The 17,345-nt window shown below is 48.0% G+C and overlaps 1 protein-coding gene across 1 annotated transcript; it reads right to left on the reverse strand.

The window, feature by feature from the left end:
- Nucleotides 1–1,895: 1,895 nt before the first annotated feature.
- Nucleotides 1,896–15,921, reverse strand: LOC130125970 (deubiquitinase DESI2). The gene is made up of 5 exons (XM_056295345.1): nucleotides 15,880–15,921; nucleotides 8,491–8,563; nucleotides 3,313–3,406; nucleotides 3,081–3,222; nucleotides 1,896–2,164 (listed from the first exon to the last, which is right to left on the reverse strand). Exons 1-5 carry the CDS (start codon nucleotides 15,916–15,918, stop codon nucleotides 1,913–1,915), a joined length of 600 nt encoding a protein of 199 aa, XP_056151320.1. The 5' UTR covers nucleotides 15,919–15,921; the 3' UTR covers nucleotides 1,896–1,912.
- Between the last annotated feature and the right edge of the window lie 1,424 nt (nucleotides 15,922–17,345).

Genomic DNA, 17,345 nt, shown 5'->3' on the forward strand with positions numbered 1-17,345 from the left:
AAATGTAACACTGTGCAATCTGTGTAGAAAATAAATACGTACAATTTGTTTAGAAATATAAACATGAAGTCAAATCAGATTAATTTGCACTTTTGACTCTTGTCAAGGTGGTAAATTGGACTTCGACGACAGTTGATGTCTTCAGGTCATGATCTCCTTCCTGAGAGAGGGCTGGGCTGGGTGACCCTCCATAAAAAACATTACAGTAAGAAAACACCTTGAGAAATAGGAGGTGCCATGAGATCAAAATGAGGCATGAGCTCTTAAAGGGAGCTGTATGCGTTTGCTTTTAAGTGAAAGCAACACGTTGACTTGTATTGAGGTCAGTGAAACTACAGGTCGCCCGCTCTTATCTTCAGCACTGTCATAATCATCATCATCATCTGTTCAGCAGGAAAGCAAATGCAGTGTTTCACAACCTCGAATGATAAATGTGCTAAAATAACCCACAGTAACAACATTATCCTGGTACTCCCAATTTCTTATTTACCACGCCTGTTCATGAGATCTGATTCAAACCCAAGGTCACACTAGTTGGGAAAGATACACTTTTTTTTTTATCAAGTCTGTTCATGTTCATGTATCATTTGCTTAAGAAGGTTATGTGTCCCTAAACATGAAACGGTTCCATTTACAACTGAGTTGATTCATACTTGGAGGGGTGAACTCAGTGACTGATGGAAAGTTATGAGTTGCAGTGCCAATTTTGATTTTAACTATTTCTGGCAGCTCGGTCTGTATTGAGGAACACTCAACATGTCTCCATGACAAGAGACAGCAGAGAAGATCTGATGCTGCACCAACACAAACGCTCCACAGAGAAGGTTAACAGGGCACGTACGCTATTCTGTAGAGGGTATATTTCCTAGTTTAAAAGTCAGTAGCACTGTCATAATAAAAAGATCATTTATATACAAAAGTTTAGAGAAACATTACATTAGTTATCAAAGCATTCATTGTCAATGGAGCAGTTTGGTTCTCTGTCACAAGCTTAGAAATAAAGTTAGCATTTTTCACAAGTAGGGACTAGTCTGGCAGAGGTCATATAGGGCAATAGTATTTTCCTTTAACATAATCTGATTACAATTATTGATAGAGTGAGCTAAATATTACACGGGTAACTAATTTCAAGTTTACAGTCCAGGAATAAGTCAAAATATAAATAAATTGACTCAAAAATGGAATACCTCACAGTTATATAATAGATGTGGGGTCTCAACTTGGTTTGGAAGTTCTTTTTTTTGTTTTTGTTTTTGTGGTTAAATTCTACCAACTTGTCAAGTTTTATGAGTGCAGAATTGACTCAAGGAAATAAAACAAACAAACCCCTAACGTACCTAAAATGGCCAAAGCAAACAACTAAAGCTCCACACAGAGAAAGCAAATGTGCCAACATCAACCAAAGGCCACAGAGAGGTTGTTGAACTATGTCTTGAAATCTAACAGGAGAAGAAAAAAAAACACTCCACTAGCAGTCATCTCAGGTATCTATTCTACAAAAGCAGCTCTGCAGTTCAGGGCAGGGAAGAAGGCTGGCAGAGGTTTTTTTCAGAGTTCGTGGAAAAAGACTAGTGCTGCTGTACTACAAACCCTCCGACTACCAGTCACTGTTGTGTAGTCTGAGCTGCACGTCACTGCTGCCCTCTCAGACTGAGGCTTTTGTTTTCTGTGGCCTCTCAGTGTATGTGTGTGTGTGTGTGTGTGTGTGTCAAGACCCCAAGTCTCCAACAGGAAGAAGACTTTTTTTCCCCCCTTCCTCTTTACGAAGAGGACAAACATCATGAGGTCAGGTGGTTGTTTAAGCCTAAAAACGCCACAGTAACCACTGCGGCGGTGGCCGACGGGTCCAGAGTTTGGAGGTTGTTGCGTTTCAGAGGGGCCGTTTGGGCCTTTTTCGTCCGGGGGCTCGAGCTCAGACCCGCGTGTGGCGACAGCTGTGCGAGGAGCAGTGGCCCGCGGCGGCGGCGGCCCCCGACGGAGAGGAGGGCTCCTCGTCGCTGCCGGATTCGTGTGGCTCGTCTTTGTGGAGCCCGAGACTGATGTGGCTCTGGAGGGCGGCGGGGGTCAGCCACTCCTTGGGGAGGCAGCTCTGCAGGAAAGGAATGCAGGAACTGAAGTACGCCAGCCGGTTGACCCAGCGAGGGATTTCGCGTCCGCACAGCAGCTGAAACGAAAGCCGGGGTACAACGGTAACGACGTCGTCAGGGGAGGAAAAGGTTTCGGATCATATATAGGCCTCACGCAGTCACTAAAACTGCTGTCATTCTGTAACTCTCGCAGGTGGCGCCACACATTTCTGCAGATTCCCACAGTCATCACAGGAAGCTTGGAAAAACGGTGTTAACAGGAGGTATGACAGAATTATCAGACGACTTATTTGCAAGAATAAAAGGACATTATACCTGCAGATATGCAGATGTATGAAAGTGTAGGTTTAGGCCTTGTTACACAACCCCCCCCCCCTGATTTTTCCCCTCTTTTTGTTCCCAATTGTATCCGGCCAATTACCCCGCTCTCCCCCCCCGGCTGATCCGGGGAGGGCTGCAGACTACCACATGCCTCCTCTGATACATGTGGAGTCGCCAGCCGCTTCTTCTCACCTGACAGTGAGGAGTTTCGCCAGGGGGACGTAGCACGTGGGAGGATCACGCCATCTCCCCAGTTCCCCCTCCCCACCGAACAGGCGACCAGAGGCGGCGCTAGTGCAGCGACCAACACATACCCACATCCGGCTTCCCACCCACAGACACAGCCAATCGCTTCTGTAGGGACGCCTGACCAAGCCGGCGGTAGCACGGGGACTCGAACCGGCGGGTGGCAGGCAACGGAATAGACCGCCACGCTACCCGGACGCCCCTCATTACACACTTTTAATGGTAAGTGTGAATGTAGGCATAATACTTTCCCTCGTGGCCGTATTAGGACCCTTGTCAAATACAAATGATCTTGTTGTTTATCGTCTGGATTGTTTCCTTCCATCTGAATCTTATTTTTGTACATTTCAGGAGGGGGGGGGGGGGAACATAACAACACCAAGAAAACCTTGATCCCACAGATACCGGCTTTCTCCCCAGACTGACCTCAGACAGCGAGGAGGAGAAATGGTTGCAGTTTTTGTGCATTAGATGGTAGGCGTTCCCCTTGAACTCTCTGCCTAATTCCTCCATGATCTTGTCTATGTCCTCCTCCGTAAAGTCCGTCGTGCCCAAAGCTATGGCCTCCCTGTTGGAAGACCGACAAAATTCACACGCCACTCATCCCGTTTCTCGCCCCACGTCAGAACATACCGTTTCGCGAGCGGCGCTCACTCACTTGAATTTGAAGGTCTCTCCTAGTTCGGCCGCACTCCCGGGGTTTATTTCAAAGATGCCGCTGAAGGGGTAGGGATGCCCCCCGTATGCAAATTCTAGATGGGAGGAGGGCAAAGATGCAAAAACACAGGCTGGTAATGATTTAAATGAGGGCCTTCTATAGCTCAACTGGATCCTGGAATGAACGGCTGGCCCACTGTGTGCATGTCACTAACCGTGACAGGCCCTGTATGGACCGCGGCATTACAGACCGTGGCAAAGGGCACTATGGACACACAGCGCGGGACAGAGTTCCTATGGCAGGCAGTGTTTGATTCAAAGCAGTTAAACCAAGTTTATTTTCCCTGAAAAATGTCATAAACAGCTTTTTCTACTTCAGACTTCATACTCATAACTGGTATTTGAGAAGTTGGCGACGGATGAGAACTCCTCAGAGGGCCTGTGCTGTGCTACACAACTGATGACGTCTCACTCATGGCCTATCACATGCATGCTCAATAATCCAGGTAAGAAACTGAAAGAAAGACCAACACGGGGGGGCCCCGGTTCGAATTCCCGTGTGTTACCTCCGGCTTGGTCGGGTGTCCCTACAGACACACTGGCCATGTCTGAGGGTGGGAAGCCGGATGTGGGTATGTGTCCCGGTCGCTGCACTAGCACCTCCTCTGCTCGGTCGGGGCGCCTGTTCAGTGGGGAGGGGGAACTGGGGGGAATAGCGTGATCCTCCCACGTGCTGCGTCCCCCTGGTGAAACTCCTCACTGTCAGGTGAAAAGAAGCGGCTGGCGACTCCACATGTATCGGAGGAGGCGTGTGGTAGTCTGCAGCCCTCCCGGGATCGGCAGAGGGGGTGGAGCAGAGACCGGGACGGCTCGGAAGGAGGAGTGGGGTAATTGGCCGGGTACCATTGGGGAGACAAAGGGGGGGGGGGGGATAGAAAATCACAGAAAGTTGAATCAGTTCATCTGGACACAACGTTGACAGAAATGTTTCGCCATCATCTAAGCGAGCTCTTCAGTCTCACCTGACTGCAGGTGTCCCCACCCTTACAAACAATACAGTGGCATAACGACCCAAGCCAACGATCGGTTTCATATGCAAATTGCCGTGAGCATTAACTAGAGTTACGATGGCCATGTGTGCTATTCACAGAGGATTTGGTAATCACAGCATTGTAAGATGGCGACAGATGTACTTTTAGCCCCCCCCCCTCGATTAGGGGGTGGTCGTTCCCTCTTCACATAGATGGGCTCTTTGACTCCCCGTTCAAACCAGCGTTCCTCCCTGTCAAGGATGTGCACATACTCATCATTGAAAGAGTGGCCACTGGCCTGTAGACGGTGTAGACGGTGTAGACGGTGTAGACTGTGTAGATGGTGTAGACTGTGGAGTCTTGGTCTGTGGAGTCCTGGTCTGACGTGTTAGCTCTCCTGTGTTGTGCCATCCTCTTGGCCAGCGTCTGTTTGGTTTCCCCGATGTATGACTCAAAGCAATCCGCCTGGCATTGTGCAAATCCATGATAGGGGGAACGCTGGTCCGAACGCTGAGAGTCAAAGAGGCCATCTATGTTAAGGGGGAACGACCATCCCTGAACTGGGGGTGGGGGAGTAAGACTACATCTGTCACCATCTTACAATGCTGTGATTGCAAACATTCCCAAATCCTCTGTGAATAGTACACATGGCCATTGATACTCTAGTTCAGCGTTTCCCAACCCAGTCCTCAAGGAACCCCTATCCTGCAGATTTTCGTTGTAACCCTGCATAGGTAGCCCTGCTTGTACTTACTCAACCAATCATCTCACAGTACTTAATTATGCAAGGTGTGCAAATCTGACATAATTCATTGCTGATTGGTTGAATAACTACAAACAGGTACCTATTCAGGGTTGCAAAGAAAATCTGCAGGATAGGGGTTCCTTGAGGACCGGGTTGGGAAACACTGCTCTAGTTAATGGTCAGGGTAATTTGCATATGAAACTGATCATTGTTGTGGGTCGTTATACCACTGTGTTGTTTATGAGGTTGGGGATACCTGCAGATACCTGAGATAGCTGGTCCCGGGTACGATGTTAAACTGCAACCGTCGGGTTGTCGGCGACTAAACTGGCACCCCCTACTTCAACCCTTGGGTTGTTTAGAGGAGGGTGTGTGGACACCCAGCAGGACTAAAAACAAAACCCGTCAAAGGGCGGATGAGTTCCTCTGTGAACCGATGGCCATCCATACCTGGAGAGGAGATAGGGACCACCAGGTACTCCCCCTACTGGAACACAATGAGGACTCAACCAGACTCCGTCACCATAAACGTTGGTAGAGACTCGCTGAGGCATCAGCTGTGCTCCTGTGACCTCCATAGATTACGGAACTGACGATGATGATGATGATGATGATACCTGCCATCAGCTGAGACTGAAGAGGTCACTTAGATGAGCGATGAAACGTATCTGTCAATAAACGTTGTGTCCAGATGAACTGATTCAACTTCCTGTGATTGTTTTACCTGGACTATTGAGCATGCATGAATACACTCCTCTACATCAGTGTTTCTCAACCCAGTCCTCAAGGACCCCCTGTCCTGCAGATTTTCTTTGCAACCCTGAATAGGTACCTGTTTGTAGTTATTCAACCAATCAGCAATGAATGTCAGAGTTTGCACACCTTGCATAATTAAGTGCTATGAGGTCATTGGTTGAGTAAGTACAAGCAGGGCCACCTACGCAGGGTTACATTGAAAATCTGCAGGATAGGGGCTCCTTGAGGACTGGTTTGAGAAACACTGCTCTACGTGACCTCTTCAGTCTCAGCTGACTGCAGGTGTCCCCACCCTTACAACAATACAGTGGCATAATGACCCAAAACAACAATCAGTTTCATATGTAAATAGGCACGACAAGTTAAACTCTAGTTAATGGTCAGGGTAATTTGCATATGAAACTGATTACTGTTTTGGGTCGTTATGCCACTGTATTGTTTATAAGGGTAGGGACACCTAACCTGGAGACACAACAGTCACCGCCGCAGCAGCTCCTCAACGGCGGCAGGACCACGGCCTGTGTTTCTACCACGCAAAGTTTGGACCCGAGGCCAAGGGGTGCCGACCTCCGTGCAGTTTCAGCGTGGCGGGAAACGCTGGGGCCGGCGCTCAGTATGTGCGTCGGCCAAACTGGCAGGCTGCTCTTCATCCATTTCTGGGCAGCGGTTCCTGTGCGACACGGGTGCACAGAGGAGTGCCCTGCCCGCCTCGAGAGTAGACATCCTGTCCTACGGATACCCCCCCCCCCCGCCATTGAAGCCACTAACGGCAGCCCCATCCGCACTTACAGCACTAGGTACGTGGAGCCCTCGGTACGGATTTCCTATGCGCCTGTTGGCTGCTGGTGGATGTTAAAAACCAAAAAAAAAGTTGAGACTGAAGAGGTCACTTAGATGGGTGACGAAACGTTTCTCTCAATCAATGTGGTGTCCAGACGAACTGATTCAACCTTCTTTGACCGATCACATGTATTTTATCACTTGAACTGATAAAAAATGGGCTTTGATATACTGAATTTAGGTTGCTTTTGCTTTTATAAAAGAAAGGTACAAATCCCTGCCTCACTAAAGGTGGTATTTTCAAGACCATGGCTTATTAGTATTTGATACTCGCAGAACTGATATTTCTGTTGGCTAGAAGCGTCTGACAGCCTGGGACCTATGACCCATGGTGTCTTCATGTGTACACACGATCACATCACACTAAGTGTAGCATGCTGAGGCCAGCATATCTGCACGAGTCCACACGTGACTGACACACGGCGAACTCTGTCCTTTGTCACAGGCATTATTAGGATCTGACCATGTTAAGACTTTCAGAAACTGGACTACATCCCTTCATAACAAAGGCCACTACTCCCTATTATTCAAATGACTCTGTCTGTCCCTGTAATGCGTGCAACACCTCCCCGAACCAAGAAAATGAAATTGGCAAAACAAGTCAACATATTATGCTGGGAGGCTAAACTCATGTTCTGAATGGTTAGACGTGTCAGTCATTCTCGAGTCGAGAGTGAACACATCATAATCCACTGCTGTCCAATTAACTATTCAAACCATCCACTGAGTTACCTGCGGTAATTGTTATACTTCGCAGACAACATAGTCACTGTGATTCTACATTAATTTTAAAAATCTATGTCTATATGAGTGTTGTGTCACACCTCCCCCCCCCACCCTTTTCTCTCCACCTGTATCCGGCCAATTACCCCACTCTTCTGAGCCGTCCCGGTCGCTGCTCCACCTCCTCTGCCGATCCGGGGAGGTCTGCAGAGCTGCCTCTTTTCACCCGACAGTGAGGCGATTCACCAGGGGGGACGTAGCGCGTGGGAGGATCACGCTATTCCCGCCAGTTCACCCTCCCCCCTCCGAAGAGGCACCCCGACCACCCAGTGCAGCGACCAGGACCCATACCCACATCCGGCTCCCCAACCGTGCATAACTGTAGTCCATCGACTTCCGGTTTCTACTGGAGCGGTCATACCAGTTTCCTATTTGTGGGCGTGTGCAATGCCTGCAAGATTTACCACGGATAAATGTCAATGACACGCACAGAATTGTCGACCAACTTTCACCTGCCCCCACCAGCAAACGGGTGAAAAGTGGACGTAACTTGAAACTTTCCACCCTTTTGCTGGTACAAACAGGAAACCGGTATGACCGCTGCAGTAGAAGCCAGACGTTAGCGGACTAGAGTGATGCACAGAGCCTGTAGGGACACCCAACCAAGCCAGGGTAACACGGGGACTCGAACCGCCGATCCCCGTGTTGGTAGGCAACGGAATAGACCGCTTCACCACTGGACGTCCCCGTGTGTTATTTTCTTCTTCTTCTTCTTCTTTTTGTTTTGTGAAGCACTGCTTCACCTGTTGTCTTTAAGGAATCTCCTTTGCTTTACTTCTATATTGCTCTCAAAACGCGCACGCACACACAGAAGCATGACAATGAAACACAACACACTATAACTAAGTTATGACTCAACACACACACACTAGAAACAGAAACATCGTAAGAAAAATAACAGAAGAGTTTCTTCCATCCTGCGGCCCTGACTTTACCTGAGGTGACCCTAGGCCGGCTTGCCTCCTGCGAATTCACTTTGTTAAACAGCTTCAACGTCACAGACATGGAGACCCCTCCATCTTACCTCTGCCATAGATCTCAATGCCTGAGTGGAAGACCCCGATGCCCAAAGTGGAGGTATATTCGTTTATCCAGTACTAGATGGAAGAGAGAAAGAGAGACATTGAGGAGGGAACACGGTAACAGTTATTTGGTCCAGAAAGAGTCCGTACTTGCTGACTGCCTCAGCCATGACACACCTGCAGTAGGGATTTTTAATCTCAGCAAGGTTTTTCCTAGTCGAAATAAAGTTTAGAAAATATCAAACGAAGAATCTACTCATATATTTTCGAAATGAGTGCGTGTGTGGTGTTAGTGTGTGTGTGTGTGGTGTTAGTGTGTGTGTGTGTGGTGTTAGTGTAGATAGCGGGACCGAAAACTGAAGCACTTATGATCCTAATTCTTTTTTGGAGGTGGTAGGTATTGTTCCAGAGAGTAAGGGGAAAATCCCAGAAAATTAAAATTATGCATAATTATGCATAATATGCAAAATATGCATTTTTCTAAAAATGGCTAAAAAAACACTTTTCTCGGCATTTCAGATGATTCTGAGCATCTTTGATTTTTTTTTTCACCTATATAGAAAAAAATTTCTGGGACTTAGAAATGTTTTGGCATTATGCAAAATATATGCATTTTTGCAAAAATGCACTTATTATCCTCATTTTGTTTGGGAGGTGGTAGGTATTGTTCCAGAGAGGACCAGAAAAATAGCAGAAAATTAAAATAATAAAATTATGCATAACTATGCAAAATATGCATTTTCTAAAAATGGCTAAAACCCCACTTTTATCGGCATTTCAGATGATTCTGAGCATCTTTGATTTTTTTTTTCCACCTATATAGAAAAAAATTTCTGGGACTTAGAAATGTTTTGGCATTATGCAAAATATATGCATTTTTGCAAAAATGCACTTATTATCCTCATTTTGTTTGGGAGGTGGTAGGTATTGTTCCAGAGAGGACCAGAAAAATAGCAGAAAAGTAAAATAATTATGCATAATTATGCAAAATGTGCATTTTCTAAAAATGGCTAAAAACCACTTTTCTCGGCATTTCGGATGATTCTGAGCATTTGGGGGGGGGGTTAGGGGCAGGGGGAAGGCGGTTGGCTGGCAGGATGAAGAGGAGGGAGATTTAGACGGGTGGATAACCAAACCGCCACATTGTAGCGGGGTTCTTCTAGTAAATGTATATAGTATGTATACATTATTTGCATTCACATATAGGGTGATACGTGCACCGAGTATTAAATCCGCCCCAGAAAACGGCTGTAAAACGACCAATGCAAGAAAGGGAACAAAACGAGTATTGTGACTTCCGGGTTTGTACATTTGCAACCGGTTATTTTCTTGCCCGGTGCGGGTTTCGATACGGGGCGTACTTCACCACAAGGCGACATCACTAACCGCTCGGCTAACGGACCCGTTAGCTAGGGGCTAACGTGTCTAATTAGTAGTTTATACATTCATAACTAAAATTAAAGTCCTAGCCCTTTTCCGAGATACTGTGATCAGGATGTATCAATAACAATATTCAACACAGCGATTTGAATAAATAACGTTTCATTTCACTTTTGGCATCATACATCGACGGTCGACCGTTTTAGACAAGAGGATGTGCTACATCAAATCAGCGTTTAAATTATGCCACTGTAAACTACTAAGACACGTTAGCCCCTAGCTAACGGGTCCGTTAGCCGAGCGGTTAGTGCCGTCAACTTGTGGTGCAGTACACCTCGTATCGAATCCCGCACCGGGCAAGAAAATAACCTGTTACACCAGTTGTTTAAATATTAATGCTGAAGACTGAAACTTTAATGTACTTCCAACTGTTAACGAAGCCAAAACAAACTCCCGCAGACAGGTTACTCTTACCTTTAGCGGACAGCAACCAGCTTGTTTAAGTGAGTATCTCAAACTTTGTCATACCAATATCCGTTTCATTGCCATCTATCCCTGACTACGGTACATTAGCAATGAATCCCTTTACTATCGGTTCATGAAGTGTTTACTTCTTTCTGGAAGCGTTTACATTTTTAAAAAAGAGTGTACAACACTGCTAGCCAAAAAAAAAGTCTAGCTTCGCGTATGACCATGACAGGAAGTGACGTATATAACGTCAGTCAGCACTGGTTGGTCCACCAGAGAAGATAAGGCGGAACTTCCTGTCTGGTGGCCCAACCAGAGAGGAAGACAGTCAATAGCGAAAGATCGTAATCTAACAAAAAAGGGGTCCAAGTCTTCGAGATCGCCTAATAACCTCTTTGATAATAAACCCTTTGGTGCAACACTTTCTTTTCCATCTCCATACTGAGCAACTGCACACATTTGGACCGACCATGCCATCGGAGCGTATATATTCTGGAGACTGGGGTTTCATGGTAGGAACACAAGACCCCCGACCCAACCCCCACAGCCCCATCTCCAACAACACCCATCCCCCCACCGAGGCTCCCTTGGCCTTCCGGACACCCCTGAGGAAAAGTGTTAAAAGCTACTCCACACACACCCTGCAGCTGTCTCCTATTAATAATAGAACAACCTGGCTGGCTGGGGGCGACACAATGAAAGTGCAATGAAATTAAATATCTCCCTCTTTTTACCAACAAAGCTCAGTCAGTATAACTGCGATGACCTCCACTTGTAACTGGCTGACTCCCGTGCATTCACATCTTAAATGCTACTGAACGTGTGGTACCCTTCATCCATACCTCAGTAGAAAACAAAAAAAATAGCACGGGGACAAACTTGCAGTTTTGTGCCTCTTGATAAAACGATTTCCCTTTGTGAGGCTTGGAGCGCCGAGTCCAAATCACGTTCTCGAATCCCTTTTCACGCATTGTTTGGCCTGTCTGTATCAAACTTCTGTAATATTGTCCCCTCCATTCTTCACTTTGAGAAATCATGTTGCATGCCAGCACCGCTTATAATGAGCCGCGGCCTCTCCAGCATTCATCTGGCTGCGTGGTTGTGCCAAGCCTCACTGCACACATCTAAACAGACAAACGGACGGCACGCTGAAGATGATCGACCTGTCACTGTTCTCCACGTTAGTCAGTTTTGCTCAGATCCAGACTGACTTCCTACGCTGGTCTCTGGAGATGGAGCGGGAAGAGCTCCCTGTCTCTGCAGAGAGACGAGTCCTCTCTCAGCGGCCCCAGGGTGACCTGCTAAGTCCCGGCATAGCCAGAACTCACACTGGAATTTAATCAGACTTTTCAGCAGCTGTCACATTCGGCTCCACTTGGGTTCTCATCTGTGAGATGGATTGGAGATACCCGGGGATGATAGCAGGGTGTCCAGAATTGAACCTGGCGTGCACGCGCTTGTGCACGTGCGTGTTTTCCATGAGTTCATATGTGTTTTGATTCTCCCCAACCAAATTATAATATCAGCGGAGGTTTTTACAGACTGCCCCATTTTCGAAAGTCATGTCTACATCAGTATGTGGTTTGGTCCCTATATACGTCCATACATACCACTTACGTTATTTAACACAAGTTTTGCCCTTCTTAAAACTGTGCATTGCAATTGTTTGATCTTTGCATGTTATTGCAGAACACCACAACACGAGAGCATGAGCGTTCCCATTCACCACCCCGTCTGAGAGAGGAGAGGGGGTCAGCCCTGTGTTCCCTCAACCTTGAGGGTTAGCTATCGAATGGGTTAGCTATCGGTTAAGGTTAGGTTAAGGTAAGCTTTGGGTTAAGGTTAGGGTTACGTAGAGGTTAAGGTTAAGGTAGGCTAGGTTAAGTTTAGGTAAGTTCAATGACATGGAGTTGAGGGAACATAGACACGCTCCCTCCGAGAGTTAGCTGCTAGCAAGCTAGCTAGCTGACTAATAGCTGTTTTGCATTTGTCCCGTATTGGCGTATGGTTCACCACGTTTGGTGACCTTTCACCTGGCCAGATTCATAAAGCGGATGGAAACCAGATGAGGAGGTACGCGTGTGACACAAATCAAAAGCAAGAGAAAACTTCTACATGCTACGCTCCAATGTTACTCCAATGTTGACAGTAACCTGATAAAGACAATCACATAAAGGCATTAAAATGGCTGTTAGCGTCGGAGGAATGCCATTATCAGTGTGAGCTGGTGCAGCGACGAGGAGCGGAAAACAAGCGCAGACTCAGAAAGGAGCGAGTCATCAGAAAGGCCCAAACCACATCCTCAACCACTCCTTTACACCGTTGCCCACATTGCCCCAAAATATGCGGCTCCAGGATGGGCCACCTGAAGCCCTAGAAGGACCCGGAAGGACCCAGAAGGAGGACAGTCATACTTGACCCCGATGATGACGCTGGTATTATTAGGCGGCCATGCCAATACGCTCACTGTCTCTTTCATGTCATTAGTTTGCATTAATGAAGTTTTTGCAAGTATGAAGCAAGTGGTTGCGGTTGTGTTAACTAAAGTGTCATGATTCCTCCAAGCCGAAAGACTCACACACTTAGAAACATTCTTGAAGCATTTAACCCAGATCCAAAAGTTTAAGGAACAAGTCCACATTTGGGGAATTAACTTTCAAAACAATTCATTTTTTGTGTGTGTGTATGTGGGGTTGGGGGGGGATTATTCACACAGCTTTATCATTTAATAAGTAATTAAAAATGGAGAACAAAGGTTGTATAAATGATGCCTGTTTTGTTATTTTGTCCACCACGTGATCCTTTTCAAAGCCTTTTTTTAAAAAAAATTTTTACTTTACTTGGAGCCGGTCTTACGGCGCTATTACGCAACAAAGTACCAGGAAATATCTTAAAATGTTATCGTTGTCTGAATTTAAAGGGTTGTGTAATATTCACATGGGATGCTCACCGACAGTACCTTCTTATGTAAAGGCCGGGCAGTGGGCACACATCTGAACGAGAGCCCTTATCAGTTGCTAGTGTGTGTGTATGTGTACGTGAATCATGTGAGACAAGCTGTGGGCAAGGTGTCAGAGGTCAGGCGGCTGAAGCAACCCCCTGTGCAGCAGAAACGTGGCCTTTATGGTCCATAAGTACAAGCTCTACACGTTTAGCTGGCGACGTGTGCTCATTCCCGCTACGCCGTGTGGGACACAGCACAAAGCGGAGACCCAGGCAACCGAAACAGGAGCATGTGATGTTCAAACTCATTCCTCGAAACCTGTGGGCGGCCCGTGACATTGCATAATAGATGGGAATCGAAATCAGTTAACCTCTATTTCACTTTTCCCTGCACCAGAACGTCTCCTCTGCTCGGAGATTTGGGTCGCTGGCTAAAAGTGATACACTCGGTATACAGCATAGCACAACAGTGTCTTATTGTGGTGCAGCTGGGCTCTACAAAGCTGTGAGGGCCACAATATGAATCGGCTGACTTGTGGGCTTTCTTTTTCTACTTTCCTTCGTTCAACTGAGGGGTTGCCATACTGCTGACGTAACCCTACGATGTGGACGTCGTTACATGTCAAGCACGTGTGTATGTAGTGTAACGAGCACGGGCGACTAGACTCGCTAGCCCTCGGCGGGTTGGTATGCTGACGCGCGGGGATGGGCTCCCCGAAGGAGGGGGGTAGTGTAACGACCACGGATGACTAGACTCGCTAGCCCTTGGCTAATGGGTCGGACCCTTTAGTCGACTGGCTAGCGCAGTCGCCCGTGGTGTGGCCGACCCAGGTTTGCAACAAATTAAAGGGAAAACCAACATTAAAGTGTGTTAGTAAGGTGTTGGTCCACCAAGAGTCTCCAGAACGGCTTCAGCGCTCCTTGTCCTTGTCATAGATTCTACAAGTGTCTGAACTCTACTGGAGGGATGGACGCCATTCTTCCACAAGAGAGTCCCTCATTTGGTGTTTTGATGGTGGTGGTGGAGAGCGCCGTCTCACACGTCAGTCCAAAATCTCCCATAGGTGTTCAGCTGGGTTGAGATCTGGTGACTGTGAAGGCCATAGCTTATGATTCATCGTTTTTATCCTCATCAAACCATCCAGTGACCCCTCGTGCCCGGTGGATGGGGGCAGTGTCATCCTGGGAGAGACCACTCCCATCAGGACAGAAATGTCTCATCATAGGATAAAGGCGGTCCCTCAGAATAACTTGGTATTGATCTGCAATGACCCTTCCCTCTAAGGGGACAAGTGGACCCAAACCATGCCAAGAAAATGTCCCCCACTGCATAACAGAGCCCCCGGACCCCCTCACCGTAGAGGTCAAGTATTCGGGGTTTTCCTTTCATTTGTCACCTGTCTGTGTGCCAGGTCATTCAAAACCACGATGTCCTTTACCATTTTTTTTTGCAGACGACACTCAATTATACATGCCACTAAAACCCACAGATCCCAGCGCCCTAGCACATCTCACAACTCTTGACATTAAATCCTGGCTGTCAGAAAATGTTCCCAAACTTAATGGTGCCACGTCTGAGGTCATTCTGTTCGATCCCGAAAATTCCATCAGCCCAATTGCTACGAATCTTGGCGGTCTGTCAGGCAGTCTTAAGCAGGCTGCTAGGAATCTTGGGGTAATATTCGGTTTTGATAATCAAATCAAACAATGTCGTTCAGCCATGCCTTCTTCCAGCTCAAGCTAATCTCCAAAATTCATCGCCGATCTGCAAAAAGTCGCTTTCATCTACTCTCGGCCTGACTACTGTAATGCACTTTACTCGGGTATCAGCAAGGGACTCCCTGCTACTGCCTCCCTCACACTTACCCAATTCCCCCTCGGGGACGAGTAAAGGATTCTGGTTCTGATTCTGGTTCCGTCATCCGCAGTTGGTACAAAATGCTGCTGCTCGGCTCATTACCCGGGACAAGGAGGCATGACCGTCCGTATCACTCCTGCGCTCGCCTCCCTACACTGGCTCCCTGTCACATCTCACATTGATTTTAAATTTTACTGCTCACTTTGAAGGCCTTAAATGGCGGTCTTGCTCCTCCACACATGTGTGAGTTATTGACCTGGTATACACCCTCTCCACCATTAAGGTCTGCAGATGGACCCTGCTGGTTACTCCCAGGTCTGGCTTTGTCACAAAGGGTGATGGGGCTTCTGCTGTTAGAGTCCCACACTATGGACCTCTCTTCCTGTCGACCTGAGACTAACCAAGCCCCTATAGCTTCTTTTAGATCTGGTGTTAAAACCTGTCTTTTTATGACAGCTTTTGATATTTTTATTCATTTATACCGTTTCTATTTTATACTCTTACTTATTTGGTCTTACTCTTGCTTCTGGTTGTATTTCTTTGCAAAGCTCTTCATGAATAAAGTCCCTAAGCTGTGCAAGTATGGGGAGGTGTCCGGAGGGGAACTTTTCGACGACTGTTGCAACAAATTTCCACAGGATAACAGAGAATTAAAACAACAACAACAACAACAACAACTATCTGTCTGTAAAGGTTTGGTTTGGCCCCAGCAGGATAACCGCCCGAGAGGCAAAGGTCTTACCATGTCATACACGTTAAGGATGACGGGCTCACTGGCCATGATTCAGACCCGAGACCGGGAGGCGGACGTCCCACCCTCGACGCCAAGGACCGTCAGCACCTCTGAAACCCGCCGAGCCGCGACTCCATCACGATCCAGCAGAGTCCGTCACGCGCTGGCGGAGTCCATCACGCGCTTAGCGGAGTCCATCGGTCTAGCAGAGTCCATCGGAGTCCGGCTGAGTCTAGCAGAGTCCAAAGCTGCGCGTTCCCGCGTTCGGATCTGGGGAGGGGGAGGGGGGGATGTACTGAAAACTGGAGGTAGGATGAAGCAACGAAGACCAGAAACGCCGGGTCAGCGAGACGTCAGAAAATCATCTTCCGTCCGAGGTTCGGGATCATCCCGATGAGTAGAAAACTCAAACCCCAGCGGAGGCCAGAGAGTTGCTGTGGTGAACGCAGCCCATCTTCCCACCCCCCGAACATACGCGCGCGCACGCACGCACGCGCACACACGCACGCACGCACCGGGATATCTGTTGCAGAGGAAAATGATGCAAATGCACGAAGCGATAAAAAAAAACAAATAAATAAAATAAAAAGGATAATTTAATCCAGAGCTGACGTCATAGGCCCAGAGAGAGAGAGAGAGTGAATGGAGCTGAGGCGGAGAAGGACACTCGCCGATATCGCTTTCCTGTCAATGGGCGGCCGCTCCAGGGGAAAAGGCGGTAGTGATGCTGCCACGGGCCCTTTTCACCAGGGGGGAGGGGGGTCAGAGCCGCCGCGGCAGCTCTACGGAAGACGGAACAGCTGATCCGAGTCCAGACCACGAGCATCCCCCCCTCTCTCTCTCTCCCCCCGGTGATGATGATGATGATGATGATGTAGTCATTCGTTAGGAGACCCTCAGCAGACTCCCCGTCACATGGTCTCCATCTCCTGCTGGGCTAAATCCACTCGGCGCGTCCTCAAGCCGACCGAGCTCCGTCCGCATCGCACCGGGCTCAGCAGCGCGGCCGGTGTGCCGTCCGATTTGGTATCCCCACGACAACACGTCTCCCCGCTGTGCCACGGACGGGCTGCCGGCGGTGGGCGGCAGATAACCCATTTATTTTAGATGTGTCAGCACGGTTTTACACAGTAACGTACCGAAAGACGAGCTGTGCCCGGAATATTTTGTCCCCCCCCCTCCCTCTCTCGGTACGTTTGTTAAACGGTTGGTTAAAATAAATGAATCGATCAGCGTACGTGTGGCCGTTTCCCTTTCGGCCGCTTGGGAGGGAAACGCAACAAGCGAAGTCCACGTCGCGTGGACGCGCCGCGATGGACGTCTGGGATACACGTTACTTAGGGGATACATCATTTGCCCGCACACCCGCCCCCCCCCCCTCTCTCTCTCTCTCTGAGTGAAGCGTTTGATTACGTCATAGCAGCGGCCTCTGAGGCAGCATCCCCCCCGCCCTCGGCCTCGGCTGATGGGGGAGA

Source organism: Lampris incognitus, chromosome 16 (genome assembly GCF_029633865.1).
Source record: "Lampris incognitus isolate fLamInc1 chromosome 16, fLamInc1.hap2, whole genome shotgun sequence".
Lineage (NCBI taxonomy): Eukaryota > Metazoa > Chordata > Actinopteri > Lampriformes > Lampridae > Lampris > Lampris incognitus.